Source organism: Sander vitreus, chromosome 14 (genome assembly GCF_031162955.1).
Source record: "Sander vitreus isolate 19-12246 chromosome 14, sanVit1, whole genome shotgun sequence".
Lineage (NCBI taxonomy): Eukaryota > Metazoa > Chordata > Actinopteri > Perciformes > Percidae > Sander > Sander vitreus.
Genome location: NC_135868.1, coordinates 17,790,384 through 17,812,804, shown reverse-complemented (window position 1 = coordinate 17,812,804; position 22,421 = coordinate 17,790,384). Strand labels below are relative to the sequence as shown.

The following is a 22,421-nucleotide window of genomic DNA, read 5'->3' as shown; positions in this document are numbered from 1 at the left end:
TATCAGAGCCCAAGACTGTTAGTGTTGCACTTGAATGTTGGTGTTATGATCTCTACTTTACCTGTTTCTTTGCAATTCGTTTTTATTTCAAATATGTTCTTCGGAAAAAAATCTGCTGCTGTCGCTACAGAATCAGTTATTTGGGTGTTTCTTAAACTTGTTGTCTTTTTCTCAAAATGACACCTGTCAGCTGTGTTGTGAGCAGTGAGCAATCACATTTCGGTTGACTTATCAAACCATTACAGTAATGACAGGCTGTCTGCTGTGGTTGCAGTATGCAAGTCAAGATCCTGCTTCTTGGTATAGGTATTTGTCAGTTTGTGGTCTAACGAACTTTACACACTGGAGAGCCAAGCTAATAACGGACCACTTTTCTAAAATAAAAGGAAGAAAAAGTTCAGCTGCCTGCCTATGAAAGGGGGAAATAAAACACTTTTCCAGGGCATAAGGACATATTTTACCACCATAGCATTAATCTAATATTAATATTTATGTGCCATAGTATTTGAAGAACTGCCTCTTGTAATCAACGGTGAACTGGGGTCTAACCAGACTGTAGTAGTGTGCTTCGGAGTAGATAAGAACAGTCTTTTTGAGGTAGGGCTGAGTGCCAGGAGGAGCACCCCTGCCTGTAATTTATGCTTCCTTCCCCAACCGTCCCCACACCCCAACATGCGCTGCCACACACAACGACCTGCGCTCTGCACTAGGGACTCAGTGGGAATATATAGGCTCTAGTGGCAAAGGGTGACACAGAGTGAAGAGACTGTGTGGTCATGTGGTATACAGACAGAAGACAAAAAATGTGTGGAGAAACCTAAGGGAAGTTGCTTCTATACAGGGACAGAGATGGTCACTGAATGGTGTGATGACTATAAACACTTTGTCTATCATATGCTATGGCCTTCGCAGTCACACCATGTAGACCGACCTGTTAGATACCACCATAAACAAAACACCAAATAAGGAAACGTCTAGCAGAAAAATTATGCTAGTCCACTACAAGCTGCTATATAGTTAGTCCGACTGCAAAAAAACAACACAAACATCGGCCACTGCCATCAGTGAATATCATCTTAATTGCCAATAGGTCAATGGCAGTCAACGAGGCGAATATTGGCCAATACTGATGTTATAGGGATGTACCAATAAATCGGTGCATCCCTAGAACGAACAAGTTTCGATGCAAACTATCCAGCATTGTTTTATCTGTCCCTGCTATATCCTTTTCAACAGTCTTGGCACATCTTGTCCATGTGTGCTCCAGGTCATGTGTTCAAGCTTTATTTGGTAGCCTGCTGTAAAAATGGTGACGTGACAATTTTTCATAGAGCCAGATAAGATCTTGACTTTAGATTCTTTAACATACATTACGATGGCCTAACAGAGGGAAGAGTTAAGGACAGAGTCTGCTTTGTTATTCCTGGTTTCCTGCTTTTAAATCAAGAGTATTAACGGTGGTTTTATTCAATCTTCTCCGGTGTCTTTGTTGTTTGAATGGCAGTTGGGTGTACTTTATGGCATACACTCATGATGTGTTAACACATGTTCATGATGTGTGAACACATCATGAACATCAAAAAGTGCATTTCGAAAGAATTTGTGGCAAATGAACCTGCAATTGAGCATCTTACTACCAAAATAACCAAGCATAAAGATAAATTAACAGTAAGATGTACTGTATGCATTATGTAAAGAGGATAGGGTGTTCCTTTAAAAGCAGGCACAATCTGAGGTAGGCAATCCTCCATCGTCTGATAGGTGTGTGTGTGTGTGTGTGTGTGTGTGTGTGTGTGTGTTGTCTAGGAGGTTAAGGTACTTCTTCTCTCACCCTGACACAATGAGCTGTAAAAAGCTTTGGTGTGGATATGTGTGTGTTTTCACAATCTGGCACCTGTCCAACTTTGCCTTAAGGCTGAAGGCAAGGCAGAACCCTTTGATGGCCATGAACAGAACATACACACTCTCTCGCTCTCTTTCTCTCTCCCTCTCTCTGCAGGTGATTAAGATGGCTTTTTAAAAGGCCACCTGTTAGAGATTAAAGGGCACCTGGGAGAAGCAGTGAAAGAAAGCAAAAGAAAGCGTGATTGAGGCAAAATGCAGAACAAGAGAGGATGAGAAAACACAGTTTATTAGTTTGTACCTCAGGTACAACGAACCAGACACCCCCACTGGTGGTTTTTATTGCCAGGTACATCAAATTAGAAATACCATCTACACAATTGGGCGATTGGTCAGCAATTATGATATTGATAGTTTAAGTGATTAATCTTGCAAAATTGTCATTTTTTTGGTTCCTCCTTTTTAAAATTGAATATCACTTGATTTAAGGCTCTTGGTCAAACAAAACAAGCAATCTGAAGACATAGGGTCAGTTTTTCTAATGAAATAATGAAAATAAGCATTTAGTTAAAGCCCCACTGAGCACTGACAACCCTCATTCACCCTGTTCCATTATGTTGTAGGTCAAAAAAGTGCAAATCTAACCTCACAATGTCTTTCTTATGATTCATGAAACATCAAAGCTCCTCGACCCCCAAGTACCTACCTCTCCACTTTCATTATCAAACATGCCATTGTACAAAAAAACTCATTTTAATGACTATCCACTGTAGCGAGAATAGTTTGGAACCTGTCAAAGGAATTTGCGCAGATATCATACAAGTCTACATCTGCATGGCTGGGATAGTGTCGGGGAAGTCATGGTTCTAGTGAATGGGGGAGAGAGCGCCTGCTTGTTGACATTCCTCCAATCGAAAGGTTGAACGTGTTGTGTTAATGGTCTGGGAGGCTCCACATCCGTGTTGACTTTCTCACAGTTTGGAACTCAATTGATAAATCCTCAAAGACGCAACCTTACATGCACGTGTTTGCACTTGACACAAACACACACTCACATGTATATCCAAACTCGGCACAGACTTGCATGTCCACGCAGTTCACACTGACAGAGGGTTGAACACATTCACGCACACTCCATTTCTCTCTCTCTCTCCCTCCCCCCGTTTCCCAACCAGTCAGATTGACCCTCTCACGTGCAAACATGCACACACACATTCCAGAGGTTGTCTCAGTGGAATGTGGGACAGAGCGGTGTTGGCACTTAAGGAAGCGTGACTCAGCTGCCTGTCCCAACCCAATCTCAGTCGTCCTTTCACTGCCGTCCTTTCACTGCCACCTGTGTGTGTGTGTGTGTGTGTGTGTGTGTGGGAGGGGGGGGTGGGGGGGGTGTGGGGGGGGGTGGGGTGTGGGTGTGTATGTGTGGGTGGGTGGGTGTGTGTGTGTGTGTGTAAGTAAGTACATATGTGCACATGCAAAACTCAGAGTAAAAAACAATCCCTTTCGTGCATTTGATTTACTTGAGTGTGTGCAAATATGCATTTGCACTTGGCTGTTGACTGTATATGCATGCCAGTGGCCAGCTCTGTGTGAATCCATTTATCCCTCTCCAATAAACCAACAAACCACTCCAGGTTTAAAAATGGACCTCTTGGAATTATCAGCCCTACTTGTTTTGGCACAATGACTTTGCTGTAGGTGATTTTTTTTTTTTTTTTTTTTTCAGTCAGAACTTGTTTGGTCTGATCTTAAATGGCTTTCAAACCTCAGTGCTTTACCCTGAAAGACCTATGTGGTGTGATCCTTTTTCAGTCAGATGTTTAAAGCAGATATTCAAGAGTAAAGAAACACTGATACATCCATTAGGTAAGGATGCCAGATGGAAATAATTGAATCAAACTATCTCAATTCCACTTCCGAGTTAAAGCATGTGACAGAGAGTTTGCTGTAAAAATGTGTGACTAACATCCCAGTGTCTGAGTCTGTAGGAAAGTGTGGGTGTTGAGCTATGCAAAGCTTCCTGCAAGTGGGAAAACACAGGGAGCACATGGTGGCTAGCCAGTCTGTTGACTTCAGTTAAGTGGGGTGCACTTGAACTTGAACACCTATGTGACAATATCCTGCATTACATTGACATCTGCTGGTGACTAATCATGTTATAACAGAATAAAAACTTCTGTGACCCTAGTGCATTTAATACTATTACTATGTGATTAACACATTTAGAAGTAATCTTGTTGCCCCAGAGGAAAGTCTTCTCTTTGACAGCAACACCTCCTAATTTCCTTTCACAGGAGCTTCAGCATGAAGGTCTAGTTCCCATACCTCCTTTTTCTGTTAGAATAATCCAATGTTTCTGTCACACGCCTCTCCCTCCCACTTTCCTACACACATTCACACACAGAGAGAGCAAAAGCAGACACCCACACACATGGAGGATAAATAGGCTTTTTCTGCACTGTGCAGCGGCCGGCAGGCTTGTGCTGATGATGACTACTGGAATTTGTGCGGGTGCCAGGGCCGGCATGGCCGCCCATGGGCATCCAAAGACGGCCCAAAGCCACAGAAACCACCAGCAGCCCTGCTGCCGCTCTCCTCCCTTCTTTCATCCCTCCCCTTTTCAGTGGTACTACCAACACTGCTTCGCAATCCTGACTACATGAGATGGAGCTGCCAGTGTGTGGCTACTTCAAATGCTCACACCAGAGTCAAACATTCCTCTTTGCCTTGAGCCAATATCTTATATATGGGCTTTTTGTCTACACAGTACCGTGAGATAGTGAGCATTAGGACTCATATCTAAAGTAGATCAATAAGAACATAATTAATGCTGTACACCAAAATGTATTTTAACGTGTCCCTAAATCGACATGTTTTTTGTTCAGCACAATATATGAAGACATAAACGTTTAAGACGTAAATGTTTAAGCAGCAGCAGTCAAACTGAACTTGTTTATTTTCTCTTTCCCAGACCGCTATTTCGAGGAAACTCAGATGTTGATCAGCTGGGAAAGATTTTTGAGTAAGTATTATTGGCTGTGTTTCCTGTTACAGTTTCTATCATATTTCCTCTATGTTAAAGCTAGGGAAAAGGTCTCGAAACTCTAATGGACTATCAATATAAATCAGGCAGTCAAAAGGCAGTCCAGTACAATTTGGGAAACTTAAATCCAGTGTGTGGATACTCTCAATTTTTTCTTCATTAAACCTATTATTCTGCATATGACCTACACGTAGAACAGGATATGCACACAACTATCTTTCTGTAATTAATGCAGAACCTTCCAGATTAAGATATGCTCTCTGCTCGGGTGAATATCATTCGGTCCCTCCAATGCTTACCAACAGGCACGCAAGAAAACCTAGGATGATTTTAAACAAAGATTTGAACTGGAGAGGCATTGAATGCGGAACATTCAGTACATTTCCATGCACAATAATATTCCACTATTATTCTGAACATGACAATATTCAAAATTTGATACAGGTCATGTAAACAGCATATTCCGTATTCCGAATAAGGCTTTTTTTCCTCCAAATATAGCATGTTTGACGTGTGGTATGCGATATGCCGGTATTATTCAGGTTTGAGAAGCATTCTTTGGACAGCACATTCAGTATATGCGTTTGTTGTTGGGAATGTTAGCAGATTATTCATTGTCATTAGCCATGTAAACAACTTAGTCTGAATATTGTCTTTTTCGGAATAAGGCCAAAATCCCGAATAATATGTGCATGTAAACGTAGTTATAGCTAATGTGAAGGCACTAATTACCATTATCATCCCACAGTGTTGTTGGGGTACCTTCAGCAGAGGACTGGCCCCAGGAAGTGGCCCTACCCCAGAGTGCCTTCACCCCCCGACCCCCTAAGCCAATAGAGGACTTAGTTCCAGACATGGACGAGCAAGGACGAGCCCTCTTAATGGTGGGTACCAAATTCATCATGCAGAACTTGTTTTCAGTGATTTGCCATTTCCTCAAAACCTAGAAAACTAACCATACATTCTACATATCATAATATTGCAACTATACATACATCTACTTTCTTTATTCGTCCATCTCATCCTCTCTTATTTCTCCTCTCTTCTTTGCAGCAATTTCTCGCTTTCAACCCCTCCAGGAGGATATCGGCCTTTGCTGCGCTCAGCCACCCCTACTTTCAAAGTGTGGACAGCCACAGTAGAAGTGTGTATGCGGCCCAGCCCATCCCCAGCAACAAGCCCACTATGGAGGAGAGGACTGCCTGACAGTCCTCCTTCACCCTAAATCATCCCACACAGTGTCTATAAAAAGTATTCTGCGTACCCCGCCTTGGTGTATTTCATGTTTTATTGTCTTCACAAATCTAAGTGTTAATTAAGCTTTTCTGACACTGATTAACATTTAAGATTTATTTGTATAAGTGAAATCAATCTGTAGCAATAGATGTCATTTAAGTACAAATATAGAGCAGATAGAGATACAGATTAATACAGAGGCATGTAGAGGCACCTTTGTCATCATTTACAGCCTTGAGTCTATGTGATTAAATCTTCCCTCATTCTTCTTTGCCAAAGTCCTCAAACTGTCAGGTTGCTTGGTGAGCATGACTGAACAGCAGTTTCCAGGTTCTGCAACATATTCTGTTTGGATTGTTATTTGGCCACTTGAGTGTGAAGACAGTCCTGTGCAGCTTTTAGGGTGGAATTTGTAGGTTGTTGTCCTTCTAGAAAAAAACTTTTCTCAACATGACTGCAGGTTTTCCTCAAGAATTCTTCTGTGTTTTTTTGCTTTTATTTTACCCTCTACGATTGTTACAACATGATGCTACCAACACCAGGCTTTGCATCACATTTAGTTAGTTGAAAAGCTAGATATGCACCAAGGTAGCAGTTGCTGTAGGCTCAAAATCTCCCCGCTCAGTTAGGGAACCATGTACCTCTTTAAGTATCTACATTGGTTCTTTCAATAACCTTGTTGTAGATGGGTTTGATGTCTCTGTTTTTATAGTGTAGTTTATGCCAGCCGTTGTCCCTGCAGATACAGGTGCATTTAACTACAAATCACATCTTCGATTACACACAGGTGATCGTTTGTCTATTGTTCCAACTTCTGAAGAACAGTTGGCTGCCCCAGTGATTAAGTGTAACATAGTTAAGATGGGTTATAACTGTGCTATCATTTAGATCAATTTGTGGAAAGTTTTCTCTTTGACTTTAACAAGACATTTGTCTGATAATCAGTGTCAAAAAAACTTAATCAACTGTAATTTTGTGTTGTACATAAAACATGAAATCGACCAAGGGGGCACTTTGCTATAGTCACTGTACAATGCTCTAGGAAAGTACTTCTACAGAGAGGGTAAAGATAAGTGTTGAAAAAGATGAAACCACCAGCTCTCACCCCCTGAAAAATGCACAAAAGCTACCCTCCTTCCATGAACTGATGGATTGTAATTGCTGCTTTTAGGTTGTTAAATGTTGACGATTGACTGTTAACAATGCAAAGAGACTTGCATCTCAGATTTACTGGTAGTAGTGGGCAAGTGGACTGTAGAGGCCATGAAGCAGAGGCCTCTTTATCACCAGTGTTTAGCCTCACAAGAGTCCTTTTGACTGGGGGACCGGACCACACAGGAGCCTGGGTGGACAGCATGGATCTCACCTGCCTTTTATTCCCACAGTGAGCAGATATACAGTACAAGCACACTCACAGATACGTACACATCATATAGTGTGTACACTACCACTGACATTAGCACGCTCGTGTACACACCTGCTTATTGAAACCCTATTGGGCATCACAAGCCAGCCACTCACTGCCATGTTTTGTCTTATTCTAGTCTTACATGTATTATTATACTGCCACCTTGAGGATGTTCTGAGTAACTGCAGACCAGTAGCGGGATTCTAATGGTTTCTGCACTCTTCAAGGATCTCATCATAATAGGCTGATATCAGTGCTGAGACAATAATGAAAGAACCTAATAGAAATGTTCCTGCCACTCGCCAGTCTGTCATCATGGGCTTTTATCATTATAAAATACTATTATTTACTATCTGAATGTTACCATAATGCACAGGCTTACAATAGGTGGAGAAAATCCCACCAGCACTATTCAACAAGAACACATTTGGAACAGAATAGTGTCGCCAATATTCTGTATTTAATTTTATTTTATTGACAAGTCTTATATGCTTGTTTAAATCAAGTTACTTGATTTTTTTTTTGATTTTTTTTTTTTAAGATGCTGGGGCATACAATATTCTTACACCAACTTTTTAAAATGATTATAGAATTTGTGTAAGAATAGTTTGACAATGTAAGGAATGTATAAAGGATAGGCATTGGTACTGTACAGAATAGAGTGCTAAGTACAAGCTGTAATGATGGAAAATGTTTGATATGTGCATCGCCAGCCCATAGATATGTCATAAAAATGGATAGATGTAAAGTAGCAAGGGTCAGTGGAATGTTGTTTGGCAAGAGTATTTTGTCTATTGAAAATGTTGGGTGGGCTCTGTGGGTGCTTGTTGAATTTCATTTGCTTTGAATTGAGAGTGAATATAAATGTTAGTTTCATAGTGGTTTTGATAATGAAATAATGCACAAATATTGTGTACAGTTTTTGCTTTATTTTACAGTCGTGTCCAGTTATATTCAAGTTCAGTTTTTTTTTTTTTTTACCAGCAAGGAAAAAGGAAGTTATGCAGAGTTGTATTTTTGTATGTAGTAGTTCTTGCAGAACAGTAACATATTTTAACACTGGTTTACGTTTCCTTAACAGGTAGTGCTGCTAGCACACACACACACTTACACACACAGACACACACTCTGACTTTCTCAGGTTCTTGTTATGGTCGTCCGAACCTTTCGGGCACAGTTTGCACATCCCTGGGCTACTAACTGACCACATCACAACTCCTTCAGGTTTTCTTTCAAGCTGTTCCACGATCATGTCATTGATCATCATCTACTGTCATTCCTATTTATCAAATATATGTTACTGTAGTCATTACTGTCTGAAGATAACTGCCTGTATCAACTGTTTTTGCCAGCAACTTTTAATTGCTAGATGGTAAACACAATAAAGATTCATGTATATTTTGTCTGCTTGACTAAGCACTGTGTGAATTTTGTATTTGATAACAACTCACATCTGGTGTCAGTGGTGCAATGCAGTGAAAGCTCTAAATAGAATTAAAATAATGACTTAATACATTTCAATCACATGACATAAAACTGAAGTCCACTGTTGAGCTTTTAGAGCTTTGACTGTTTTGAAACCAACGTAGCTTGATCCATTGTATAACTCAAATTACACATATGTTCCTGTGTCACATTTGTTTTTAGCATATGAAAATGGCGACTAAGAATAAAACAATCATGGCATTATACGTATGTATGAATGCAGGCATTGGTGTCTTATTGTTGTGTTGCACCAGTTGAATAAAAAGCAGATTTTTGTGAATGTTTTTTCTGACTCCTTTGTAAGTGTGATAGACCAAATTAATGAATCGTCATTTTTGGAATGAGGGAAAGAAGGCAATACAATTGCTGTTGTAATTTGTTCTAACACTTGCATTCTGCCACACACTGTCTTTTCTCAACAACATACTTCTATTTCATACTAGCACAAGAAGATATCAATAAATTAACATTTTATTTTGTACCTTTGAATTTGTGTTATGAGTTTGTCTCAGTGCCAATTTCAAAACTAGAAGATATAGGCTACTGTGAAGGAGCATATGAAGAGCCCAGCAGACCAGATATTTTGATAGAGTTATAACAGACGTTATACAGAACTCAAATGATTGGACTGAGTACGGGTAGTATTTCTACCAGCACATATTGAAATCAAATACAGTGAATTGGCAGAAACGTTTGCAAAAGAAGCCACCAAAAATAATCGCATTAATAAACACAGATTGAAGAAAAGATGGCAGAGCCAGCGGGAATAAGTGAAAACGGGGCAATGGCTTTCTAGAATTAAAAGAAAAGTCGTTCTACATTTATTTTATTGTATTACATTACATTACTAGTGCGGTGTAGTCCATAAAACGTAAAAAAAAAAAAAAATGTAGGTGTAGTCAGCTGCTTCCTGCTGCTCTGGTCTAAAATCATCTGGCCAAAGGACTACAGTTGAAAATTAGCCGGCTGGCTAACACTGGCACATTTACAGAAATGTTGATTAATGTGTGTTGTCCTTTATAAATAAAGAATAAGAATAAGTGTAGTCCCGATCCACACTCCATACCAGTTGGTGGCGGTAATTCACCATTTCGTTGATTGCCAACCGCCACAAAACATCAAGAAGAAGAAGAGTCGCCAGCTTCGCCTGATGTGGCTAGTTCAAGGTAGCACTAATGGTTGCTCTCTCTGTTGGATATTTTCCCCCATTACTAACTCAACATGGGCAAAAGGGATAATCGAGTGGTGAGTTATGGTACACAATTTTAGTAAAAGTAGGAAACAATTGATACCCGGTTACATTTGATAAGATAGCTAACGTTAGGCTAAACACAAGCTGAGCCTAGCGCTGTGACTGGCGTTGGCTAGCTAACGTTAATGTATGACCCCGATAGGTATTCTGATGCTAGGCTTAGACAGTCTTATAAAAAAACATAATGTTTTTCATTTGATGTAATATTTTCTAGATTTGAATTGCTTGGTGCGTCGTGTTGTAGCCGACAAGCATTAACGTTAGTGGTCGCAGAGGTACCCATGCTAACTGTAACGTTAGCTCATAACATGGACATTGGATAACGTCTTGACGTGGGGATGTTGCGCAGTATTTTTCGTTGCTTCTTGAGTCTGTTATACAGCCTTGCAACACTAGCAGGGATCATCGATGTATAAAAAAAAACAAAAACGGCAGGGACCTATTAAAACAATAGCAAGTATGGATAAACGGTAGTCAAATGTTCTTGGTTAACGTTGTTGGCTAAAGCCAAGTCGATCCTTTTAACTATGAAGCACATGTTTTCTCCTGCTAACTGTTGCATGTGTTGTTTGTATATTTAATCTGTTAATATGGCGAAAATGATTGCTTGCTGACAGTTTGGGAGATATCCGTAAAGTACACATCTTTGACAGTTTGTTAGGTAACGTACTGTTTAATATCAGTGCCTAATAATCTGGCATCTGGGTGTGTTTTAATAACCTCAATTATAAATGTGTAAAAATGCTTTCCTCTTGTTTGGTGTTCCAGGCTTACATTAACCCCATTGCTGCTGCACGAGCCAGGGGACCGGCAAATAACGCTGGACCAACTATACAAGATTATTTAGGCAGACCTCGACCAACATGGTGAGTAAAGGACAGACTTCTTCACTGGCCTACCCTGACATAAATATTTGCTCCTTGGTAACAAAAAGAGACAAACCTCGTTCCCTATCACTCCCTGAACGCCTTTTACCAGACTCGCATTCCACTCTCCACACCGCTGTCTTCGGACAAGAAGTCACATTGTGAGATCAATAATGTTGTCAGACACTTTTAATAACAATCTGAGCCCGTCAGTGGTAAAAACAATCACTTTTAGTGGACAAAAATCAAGGCTACACTATTGCCCCATTAGGTTATACCACTCAAAACTGGGACGCATGGGGAAATGGGGTCCAGGTTGGAAAAAAAAAACAAACCTGAAATTACCCTTTTAAGGGCGTTTTCACACCTAAAAGTGCGGATCAAGGTCCGAACCAACGTTCGTGTTTAATTACATTGTATACATTTGATCCCATTCTTTTTGGTTTCACATAGTGATTTTGCCAGCGCACTAAAGACTTTTCTATGACCTAACTACGGCGTGTTGTCACCACATACGTGTGTTGCGTCTCCCTTTTGATTGGTGAGTAGACGGGCGTGCGTCTGACGTTGGCGTGTTGTCATTTTGGCATTTTTTTGGCAGGTAGTCTTTTCTGTATGAATGAAAATGAATGAGCAAATCCCGATTGCGTTATTATGGTATTACTACCAGCAGCAACAACATCAGCATCAACTGCAAACGCAGCAACAACTAAATGTCGGCATTTTTGTGAGTGTTTTCTAATTGACTTTTAATGTTTTCGTCTGACCAAATTTGAAATGAAATATCTAATCTCCTCCTCTCCCCACGTACTTCCACGACTCATTTTTGCTTGTTCTAGCGGGGTTTTTTTCCGGGTTTTTTTCTTCTTCTATGGTATGCAGTTGCCTAACTTCCTGCAATCGGTCCAAAAGTCCGAACCATCCAAAAAAAAAATTCATACTGCAAACGAACCGAACCATGGTTCAGTTTGGTCCGGACCGAGACCACCTCTTTTGATCCAAGGCACCTTTCTCACTTGCAATTTTGGTTTGGACCAAACTGAAAAGTCCGGACCAAATGAGGTAGGTGTGAAAACGCCCTAAGAAGCTATTGGTGGGAGGATGTGCAGTTTTCTAGTAAATGGTTCCCCCGTACAGACAGCCAGAACCAGCACTTGTCTTCCCGGCTAAGATAAATAAATAAATAAACTGCTTGATGTAATAACACTAGTCCTCATTAGCTCAGCGTAAAATACTGTTACTAAGTAACATTGGCTGATTCAAAAGTAATGTCACAGCATCAAAACGACCCTTTATTTAATATGGGGTTTACCCAATGGATTTGAGTTAGCATAGTTGCAACCTTTTTTCTTTATTTTACCAGGAATATTCCCATTGAGATTCAGAATCTCTTTTACAAGGGAGTCCTGGCCAAGACAGCAGCATAACAAGTCTCACACAAAAGAACAAAACAACAAATTACATTCAACAATGAATGATCAATTAGCAATATTCCAGGACAGGGTGCTCTCACAACAGCGCTGCCAAAGAAGATGGAGATCAGAGAGGGAGGTCCTCTGATGTGTTTAAACTCGGGTTAACTTATTGCCCCAATGCATTGATTATAAATTATGCAGATTATACTGTCAACTGCATCATCTATTCTAACCCCTTTACCTGTGTATTCACGTGTATGTGTCTCCCTGTGAAACATTCAAAACGTAAGTGCTAACTAGAAAAAGTCCATAAATAACTTTGCTTTCTACACACAAAGAGCTTCCAGTTGTCCTGTAGAAAGAAAACATTAGATTTGTCTAAGGAATAGATTGATTTGGAATGAAGTTGTACAGAGTATTTCTTTTCTTTTGACTTTTTACCCCTACTGTTAACATGGATACCTTAAAATCTTGTCTTGTCATGTCTGATATTTATTGAAATAAACCCCAATCGTAGCCACAAGGGGGCACATTTAATTCATCATCCACTACACTAGACAGCCAGTATGAAAGTTCCATTTGCATTACACAAAAGAGCAACGTGTTTTCCTAAAACCTTTTGATATTAATTAATGTCCGTTACATTCAAGCCATTGCCAAATGAGTTGCTACAAGTCTAATTAAGACTATCAGCTCCACACAACTCTCTCTGTATTTCTCAGTATGGCTATGTTTAGAAGATTGTGGCGTCCAGATAATTACCTCTTCTGAAGAGTTCATCATGTGTTATAATCCTATGATTCTTGGCTGATAGCAACTGCGTGGACGAGGGGTGGGTGGCACGGAAGGCTTGGATCACGTGGACGTGCTGACAGTGTTTTTGTCATTCCTTAGAATTCCTCATGGGGGCGACATAAACTACCCACTATAGCTTTAAGGGGCTTAATGAATTATATGTTATCTCTTAAACAGAAGAACCTTGATTCAGCAAACAAATGCTGGAAATGAATAGGACCATTAAGTAATGCATTGTCTGTTTCCTGTAAACTCTTGCTGATTTAAAAATCACTTTAAACATTGCATGGCAGCTAGTGAAGTGGTGAGAGTGGTGAAGAGCTGCAGCTGATAAGCACATTCTCCAGTTTGGGCAGACATTATCCTTCCAAATTATATGCTGACAAGCTTTACATTATAAATTGTGTTACAACTGATTTAATGTCCCTTCATCAGGGAAGAGTTAAAGGAGCAGCTGGAGAAGAAGAAGAAGGGCTCTCGAGCCCTGGCTGACTTTGAGGACAAAATGAACGTGGTATGTTTGTATTATGTAGACAGACATTATGACCTTAATGATCACCATCTTTTTCTATCATTATTTGCAATCCTATCTATCAAGTGTCAAGAGAATGAGTCCAGTCATGGCCTATGGTCTTTTAACTGTACTACAAAACTATAATCTCTAACCCTTCATATTTGGATGAAGGTATAGCTGGATATGGGGAACAGTTAGCAATATAGTAGATGCGTACTTTTTTTCAGATATTAGAAATGGAGAAAAGAACTGGCAAAAAACAGAGAGAAGTTGTTAGGTGGAAGTGATAAAGACAAAGAGAAAGACAAGAAGACCACAGACAAGGAAAAAGAGGAGAAGAAAGAGAAAAAAGAGGTATGGTGTCTCTCTTTTATCAGCCATTTGAATGATCTCACATTTTAAAATCATCCTCATCTTTTCTGACTTGGGCTTTTCATTTGTGTTTAGAAAAAGAAGAAAGAGAAGAAGAAACCCAGCAGGGTGAGGACAGACCTCCAGTATTTTGATGGCCAGCTGTGCCACAGTACTGACACACACACACACACACACACCAATTTCCAAACAAGCGAATAACATCAAGTCTAATGAACCCTGCTTTCATTGTGTTTTGGTCAAGCATTCTTCATCTTCCTCTTCCTCATCGAGTTCTGATTCCCCCAGCAGCTCCTCCTCAGAATCTGAAGACGTGGTAAGTCACTACAGACTACAACGTGCGATATTAGATATTGCCAACCACTAAAGACAAAAAAAAAAAAAAAAACATTTTGTGACCCATAATCCAACAGATGCAATTTAGATGCATGGCGCTCCTGAATCGGAGACAACCCTTGTTTTTAAGATCCTGCTCTGCTGGATTGATTTGATTTGATTGATTGATTGATTGATTGATTGATTGATTGTTTAATTACGGCTGGCTGCTGTTTGCTTGTGGTGCTTCTAGGTTTATTCTAGGAATAGCTTCCTGTGTGGGGCGTTTTTTTCTGGAGCCCGGAGTGAATTGTTTTTTTATTGGTGAACAACTGTTAAAAAATAGATTGGAATTTATATATTTCAAACTGATCAATTTAAAAATGGCTTGGATCTGTTCCCAGAGCAATCCTGCATATCATCTCAACATTTCCACAGAATTGTCTTGCACATAACGCAGCACTACACTGTTTGATTGCATTCATATTTGTGTCATACAGGATGAAAAGAAGAGTGTGAAGAAAAAGCGGAAGAGAAAGAAGTCATCGGCAAGGAGAGCATCGGACAGCTCAGAGGAAGAATCGGATGCTGAAAGCAAGGTTCTTTTTTTTTCTTTTTTCTTTTTTTTTTTTAAATAACAACGGCACAGTTACATTATTTCAGTACACTTTAATAGAATCAGGTTCTGGTGTTAAAAATGTGCAGTCAACCAATTGTCCTACAATGACTTAAATGCCAGTGTTTTTTTCTAAATGTCGTTTTCTTCCCAAGAAGAAAAAGAAAAGAATCAAGGAAGAAGGAGACAAAGATAAGGTAAGTTTGCTCTTATTAAGCCACCCACATAACTAACTTTTTGATGGTGTTAATTTTGTTGCCCTTGTGTATATTTCCCCAGATGTGATGCTTGTTCCTGCCAGTCAAATTCAGTTAAACACTTTTAAGTCCAGGTGGTAATTGTGATGTAAATGTATCTGTCAGGAGGACAGGAGCCGTAAGAGAAAAAGGAAGGCCGAGCGAAGTTGCAAGGACTCATCCTCAGAGTCCTCTGCATACTCTGAAGGGGAAGAGGTAGTAAGTTATATTCTTATATGGTTGTAGATGCGTAATGAACTGCTAATCCGGCAATCTTAGGGCGTTTTCACACATGAAAGTCCGAACCATGGTTTATGTTTTTGTTGTTATTGTATACATTTGATCCGGTAAGTTTTGGTTTCACACTGCAGTTATGCAAGCGCACTAAAGATCTATACGTGGCAAAACTACGTCCTGCCGTCATCACATATGTGAGCTGCGTCTCCAGATACTTATAATTGATTGGTTTGTAGATGGGCTTCCCCGTCCTCTCGTATTCTCTCTCTGTGTCTGAGTTTTTTTTCAGCTGACTGCTGCTCTCCCCTACTGCCGCGGCTCTTTTTGTTTTGTTGTGATGTTGAGAAGCAAAGACACGGGAACTTTCTTTCTGGAGAATTTATTCAGAGACAAACGGAAACCTACACTGTACATTTACTGCCACTTAACAAATCAACTGCTGATGTATTCTCAGCTCTGATAGCCGACAGCTGTCTGCTCTGAACGCATTCACCGTCTCTCTCTCATGTAGCCTACACACTAAGCACCGAGCTATTCCTTAAATGAGCTTCCCCGGTCTTGTAATACAAGGAGAGCCTGCCAGAGCTTCTTGTATTTGGTCCGAAAGTCTTTTGATCTGGACCGTGGTCCGGGGGAAGTTTCACACCTGTAATTTTGGTTCGGATCAATCTGAAAAGTCCGAAAGTCTGGACCAAATGAGGTATGTGTGAAAACGCCCTTAGGTAAACTCTGGACAGGAAAACTCAAAGCAATTAACGTAACGCATCTCTTTCACCACTCGACACTGTTACGTGACAATTTTAGTTACTACAAGTTTGCCAGTTGTCCCACTTGATATGAATAAACAATTTTAATCAATCATTAGAAAATACTTCCCACTCCTAGTAAACCTTAAAAAATGAACGCCTACCATCTCAAAGTCAATCTTATCAAATTCATTGTCAATTCTGCCATATTGTACAGGGCATTTAGACGATCAACATGTTTCACTCAGACCCCAGTGTTAGTGTAGTAAGTGTAGAAAAAACAAGGGTTTATAATTACTACTATAGAAACCAAATACTAAAAGTATTTTAAATATTTAAGTTAAGCTGGAGGTCCAGAGGGTGAGCAATAACAAAGTGCAGACAGAAAAACAACAAAACTGTAATTGCAACAAGTATTGCAAAATAAAACAAATAGTGGAAATGAAAATATATCCATTTAATATTAATTCACAGGATGAGTAATTAGCAGCAGTCTTTTTTTTGTAGCGTTTTGTACAAATTGGCTAGTGCTGAATGTAATAAAGTTGTTACGGCTGGTGCTGTGTGGCTGTGTGTGGTGGGTAGTGACTTTTAGGGGGCAGAAGGTAGAGAGCTCAGCATCATGGCTCCTAGTCTGGAGCAGCAGGCTCAGAGGTTCCGGTATCTTCCAGATGGCAGGAGGCTGTGTGGGGGATGGGTGCGGTCACTTGCAGCTCGGTGGGTGTTGTAAATGTCCCAGAGGGAGGCACCAGTGATCTTCCCAGCTGCGTTCACTATGCACTGCAGCTTGATGCAGCTCTCAATGAAGCCTTGGTAGATGGAGCACATGGTGGGAAAGACGCTGCAGGGCTTTCTTGGCCAATGTTATTTGTCCAGGAGAGGTTCTTGGTGATGTACACACCCAGAAATGTGGTGATGCTCAAGCGTGATTTATACTTCTGCGTAAAATCTACGCCGTGGCCACATACGTTGGTAAGTGGAGAAACGAACCTACACCGGACCCTACGCCGTAGCTCGACGTCGCGGCAACGCACGTCAGAGCTTGGTAGCGTTGCATTTCCCCCTACTCATTTCCTGGTTCTCCTTCTCCATAAACAGCATGAAATCAAGGAGGGGGTTAACTTTTCGTGCCACAGATTTCCCACCGTGGTCAGAAAGAACAGGGGAGACACTTTGTTAGTCTCACTATGACTCTAGAGTCACTACTCGCTCCTATGCTATTCGCCGTCACTCTCTCACTTCTCACTCACCACAGTTGGGTCATCAGCAAATTTGATAAAGTGATTAGACCTGTAAGTTGGTGTACAGTCATGGGTCAGCAGGGTAAAGGTTGTATGTAGACCGGTTGGCACGATATGCAAACTGAAAGGGGTCCAGGGTGAGAGGAAGGATGGCTTTTATGTGGTGCATGGTTAGTCACTTGAGGCACTTCATAATGATGGAGGCCAGTGCGACAGGGCGGTAGTCATTGAAGCAGGATTGGGATGACTTCTTTGGCACAGGTAGTCTATATCCTTTGCGTTCCACTGCCAGGATTGCGCCGGTGCTGCAGGAAATTCCGCCGGATGCATGCATTTTCCATTTCCTTCCGCTTTCTTTGTGTTGCAATTTTAAATCTGGTGGATTTATGAGGACTTTTGTTCACTGCTCCCCGGACGGGAGTGGGGTGAACAGGCTGTGGTTGGGGTGAGAACAGTTTTTGATGATGCTGCGCGCCTTACGCAAGCATCGCTTGCCCTGGATGGTCTCGATGGAGAGGAGTGAGGAACTGGTGATGCGTTGGGCAGTTTTCACCACCCTCTGCAGTGCTTTCCGGTCATGGGCAGAGCAGTTGCCATACCAAACTGTGACACAGTTGGTGAGGATGGCGCAGTGGTAGAAGTTCTCCAGGATCTGAGGAGACAGGTGGACGTTCTTGAGTCTCCTCAGAAAGAAGAGACGCTGGTGAGCCTTCTTGATCAGGGTAGAGGTGTTGAGGGTCCAGGAGAGGTCCTCAGAGATGTGAACACCCAGAAACTTGAAGTTGGTGACACGCTCCACCTCAGTCCCGTTGATGAGGCTGGGGACTGATCCTAATGATGATGGCTTTAAAGCATGCAGGAACAATTGCCTGACACAAGGGAAGTGTTGAAGCTGTCTGCGAAGACATCCTTGAACTCTTCTGCACAATCTTTCAACACCCGACCAGTTAATGTTGTCCAGACCGGCAGCCTTGCAGGTAGAGATGCACCGATTGACCGGCTGGTGACCGGAATTGGCCGATTTTCACGTCATCGGCCATGACCGGCGACCTGCCGGTCAGTCTGACATATGCCGATTTTATGCCGGTCAAATGCACTCGTGCGCCGCATGATTTACATTGCGCAACATCACACGTGCACATGCAGGGTTTCCGCTGTATGCATGTAGCAGCGGCGCACTGCCGCTCAATCAGCTGTTTATGAAATGTCATACAGTCGTAATTATACATGGCTCGAACAGTCAACCGCTCTCGCTCTCCCCTCTGAGGCTGAAAAACTGTAACATGAAATATATAAATAGCTATCCCTATACCCTAATCTAGGGTACCGTCTATTTGCTGGATTGTTCCGAGGTAACCGCCGGTAGCTAACGTTAGCAGATAAGCCTGTTGACAGCAACGGTGTTGTTCATATTTATGCACAATGACACATGAAGCAAACTTGCTAAAAAAGGAACTATACCTACACACTGTTTTCAGGTAACGTTACTGTTGACGTTCAAACAGGCCTGTGTGTGTGTTTTGAGAAATATCTTTATACTGCATTAAGGCTATATTTATTTTAGTTTTATTTGTTATTTATATATTATTTTATTGCCATTACCTGTTTTCCCCGTTTTCATCCATACAGAAGTTTAGTTTGCTAAATGTATCACATTTTTTTTAGTTGGATATTGGATGTGAAAAGAAGGAAATGGTTCTTCCATAACATAACACACTTTAGATGTGTGTGAATTTCCCACACCAGGAGTAATTTATATAGTTGTATTTTATAGCGATCGATTATCTATTTAAAAAAAAATTCTATGCAAAATGTAACATTTTCTATTAAAGAAAAGATAGAAAATAAATATTTGTGTGTGCTGTAAAGTGGTTAGAAAATCGGAAATCGGAATCGGCCTAGAAAGTTGTAATAGGTGCATCTCTACTTGCAGGCGTTAATTATGGAGAGTGATTTCTTCATGCTGGCTTTGGAAGGACACACAACCTGGTTGTTTAGAGGGGGTTGTGTCTTTTGTGTTTAGTGGTTCAAAACATACAAAGAAGTTGAGTTAGGTCAACAGAAAGAGGTTGTTGTCACAGGCTCTGGCTGTTCACCACCATCACCAGGTCTGAAGGAAGGTCTTTGTTCCTCTTTAACATCTTTGTTCCTCTTTTACTTTAATTTGGGGGGAAAGAAATCATTCCTGATACTTCCTGCTGATAACAAACTCGCAAACAAACTCATATAAAAATGTAACGCAGCTTTCAACAGATATAGTCGACTTGATCCTTCAACTATTTAGTCAAAGAGAACATTAGACACTTAATATTCTAGTTTTAGTCAACAAGACAATTAACATTTTAGCCTTGTTTAGTCATATTAAATAACTGAACATTATAGTGTACCGGTATAAGCCTTTTGGCTGATTGAACATCTTTAATGGTAAGCATCTGATGAGGCAGGTTAATCACATTCACAGTAGTGGATAAATGGTTGGCAAGTTTTATTTCTGTGCCTTGTTTGTCTACACTAGTCAGACTTCTGAGATGGACCCATTCACATGAGACTGTGGTCACATATTTCTCTGGCTGTCACTGTCAGAAGAGACTCCCGTCCATAGTTCTATAAGCTGCTAAACACATGCACCCAGGTACATTGCACAATTGCCAAATAAAGTTAAGTTTCAAAAGGAAAATCCAAGGCACTCTTCAAAATTATTTTAAAAAGCCTTTATTTTACTGGCTATTTCATAATAGAAATTTTAAAAGACATAGGGAGAAGCAACCCACGCGTAGCGGCGCAGACAGCCTTCTTCACCCTGAAGAAGACCTTGGATTTTTATTTATTTTTTATTTTTTTTTATTTTTTTTTAAATACACTTAATTGAATTCCCGACCCCAAAGAGCACCTTCAAACATCTGACGTACTTCCAGAGCACCCTGGACTTTTTTGTCTTTCAAAGTTAAGTTTCAGTTCTCCCTTAGCTCACTCGCGCTCTCACTTATCCAGATGTGCAAGCTTTCTGTCGCATCATGGTGAGTCTGGTAAATAGCATTAAAATGAGAAAAAAAAAAAAAAAAAGCAAAATGGGACAAAGCCTTAAGTAAAAGGGAAAGGTTGCCAGAGCATTATCATACATTGGGCATTATAACCAGTTTTGCTCAACAGTAAAGAAGAAAACAATTTGGCTCAGAAACAGATGAACTTGGTGTAGAATTCATTTGTAAACCTAACGGCTCTGGTCGTTGCAGATGCTTGTAAAAACTCCATAATTGTGAAACTTTATTGCTTTTGAGAATTGGGTAAGACTTCCCTCTATCCATGGCCTCATTTCACCTTTCCCCTCCCATAGGCTGAAGCCAAGAAGAAAAAGAGAAGTAGCGAGGAAAAGGAGAAAATCACAGTGAGAAATTGACTTAATTTCCTTTTTAGAGTTACACAAATAATATTTTGATCTGATCTAGTGCAGCTAGTGAGGCAGATTTTACCTCATGACTAAAGCAAAGACTAATGTGAAGAATGTATGAATTTAGTAAGTGGGTAAGATTTAATCCCGAGTTGGAAAATGTTTCGGACAGGTGTACATGAAGTGCATCTCTATAATACCGATCCAGCATTTAGTATCAGCTGTTGGGGGGTGCTGCAAGTGTCAAGTCTGCTAGAAAGTCACTATCATTAAAAAAAAAAAAAAAATACTTTTCTATATAGCTATAGCTTGTTGAACCAGCTGTGGAATTGATCTAATTATTTTAAAAGAAAAGACATGGACACAAATGTCAAATGTTTTACGTTCACAGGACAGATCCAAGAAGAAGAGGAAAAAGAAGCACAAGAAACACAGCAGAAAAAAGAAAAAGAAGGCAGCATCTCAGTCAGACCCTGAGCTCGACTAGCGACCGCAGCATTATGATTCTCTCATCCTCCTGACAGTTCACAAGTAATGTTATTTTTGACTTTACCCTCTAAAAACCTTTCCCATCCAGCTTCAGTCATCACACTTGAACAGGAGACCTACAGACTTGGAACGCTGGGGTTCTGTGTGCGAAGTGAAATTGAGGGAAGCACCCATCCCTCTGCATATCTTCTGTTGACTTTTACCACCATGATTTTTCTAGAAATATTTTTTTTTTAGTTACACACCACAAATGGACTGAAGTGAATTCCTCATATATTTTCCCCCCCCCCTCATCTCGGAGATTTCCGTGTGACTGGCCCTCTCAGAGTTGCTCTCTCTGCTTCATACCTGACATCTTGCATTTGTAGTTTCTAGATGAGGCTGTCATGCTAGTGCCTGCGTCATGCATGTAGACCTGATGACCTGATGTCTCACCAGCCTCATATTGAAGTTGGACTTATAAGAAATGTGAGCTGCACAGCCGACATTAATACAAGGGATAATTGTTCCGTTAGATTAAATTGTTACACTGCAGTGTAAATGTATAAACAATGGGAATTCATTAATAAAGTATTGTTTTAGCCTTTGTTGCTGTTGCTTAGTTACAACATTCTGTGTGTGTGTGTGTGTGTGTGTGTGTGTGTGTGTGTGTGTGTGTGTGTGTGTGTGTGATGTGTGTGTGTGTGTGTGTGTGTGTGTGTGTGTGTGTGTGTGTGTGTGTGTGTGTGTGTGTGTGTGTGTGTGTGTGTGTGTGTGTGTGTGTGTGTGTGTGTGTGTGTGTGTGTGTGTGTGTGTGTGATTTATATGGTCCATCAATCATCATCCACTGGATTTGCTTTTATAGTTACCCTGCTCACTTTTTTATTACACGAGGTTGCAAACTGGTTCTTCACTCTCACTTCCTGAAAACTAAAAAGATTCACACAAG

The 22,421-nt window shown here is 40.6% G+C and overlaps 2 protein-coding genes across 8 annotated transcripts in view; both read left to right on the top strand.

The window, feature by feature from the left end:
• Nucleotides 1-8,938, top strand: part of cdk6 (cyclin dependent kinase 6) — a 33,359-nt gene extending 24,421 nt beyond the window's left edge. Inside the window, exons 5-7 of the mRNA XM_078267273.1 lie at nt 4,811-4,861; nt 5,631-5,766; nt 5,936-8,938. Coding sequence (XP_078123399.1) covers nt 4,811-4,861; nt 5,631-5,766; nt 5,936-6,088 — 340 coding nt within the window. The 3' untranslated portion in view covers nt 6,089-8,938. The remainder of the gene's footprint in view (nt 1-4,810; nt 4,862-5,630; nt 5,767-5,935) is intronic.
• Nucleotides 8,939-10,116: 1,178 nt separating this feature from the next.
• On the top strand, nt 10,117-22,080 carry fam133b (family with sequence similarity 133 member B). Of its 7 annotated transcripts, none has more exons than XM_078267335.1 (11): nt 10,117-10,256; nt 11,032-11,129; nt 13,775-13,853; nt 14,088-14,207; nt 14,301-14,333; nt 14,470-14,541; nt 15,041-15,139; nt 15,315-15,353; nt 15,519-15,611; nt 20,951-21,001; nt 21,396-22,080. In XM_078267335.1, exons 1-11 carry the CDS (start codon nt 10,233-10,235, stop codon nt 21,489-21,491), a joined length of 804 nt encoding a protein of 267 aa, XP_078123461.1. In that variant the 5' UTR covers nt 10,117-10,232; the 3' UTR covers nt 21,492-22,080. The 7 variants fall into 7 exon arrangements, with proteins under 7 accessions (XP_078123461.1, XP_078123462.1, XP_078123460.1 ...); XM_078267336.1 differs by having other exon boundaries at nt 15,312-15,353; nt 15,519-15,608; XM_078267334.1 differs by having other exon boundaries at nt 15,312-15,353.
• Nucleotides 22,081-22,421: the final 341 nt, after the last annotated feature.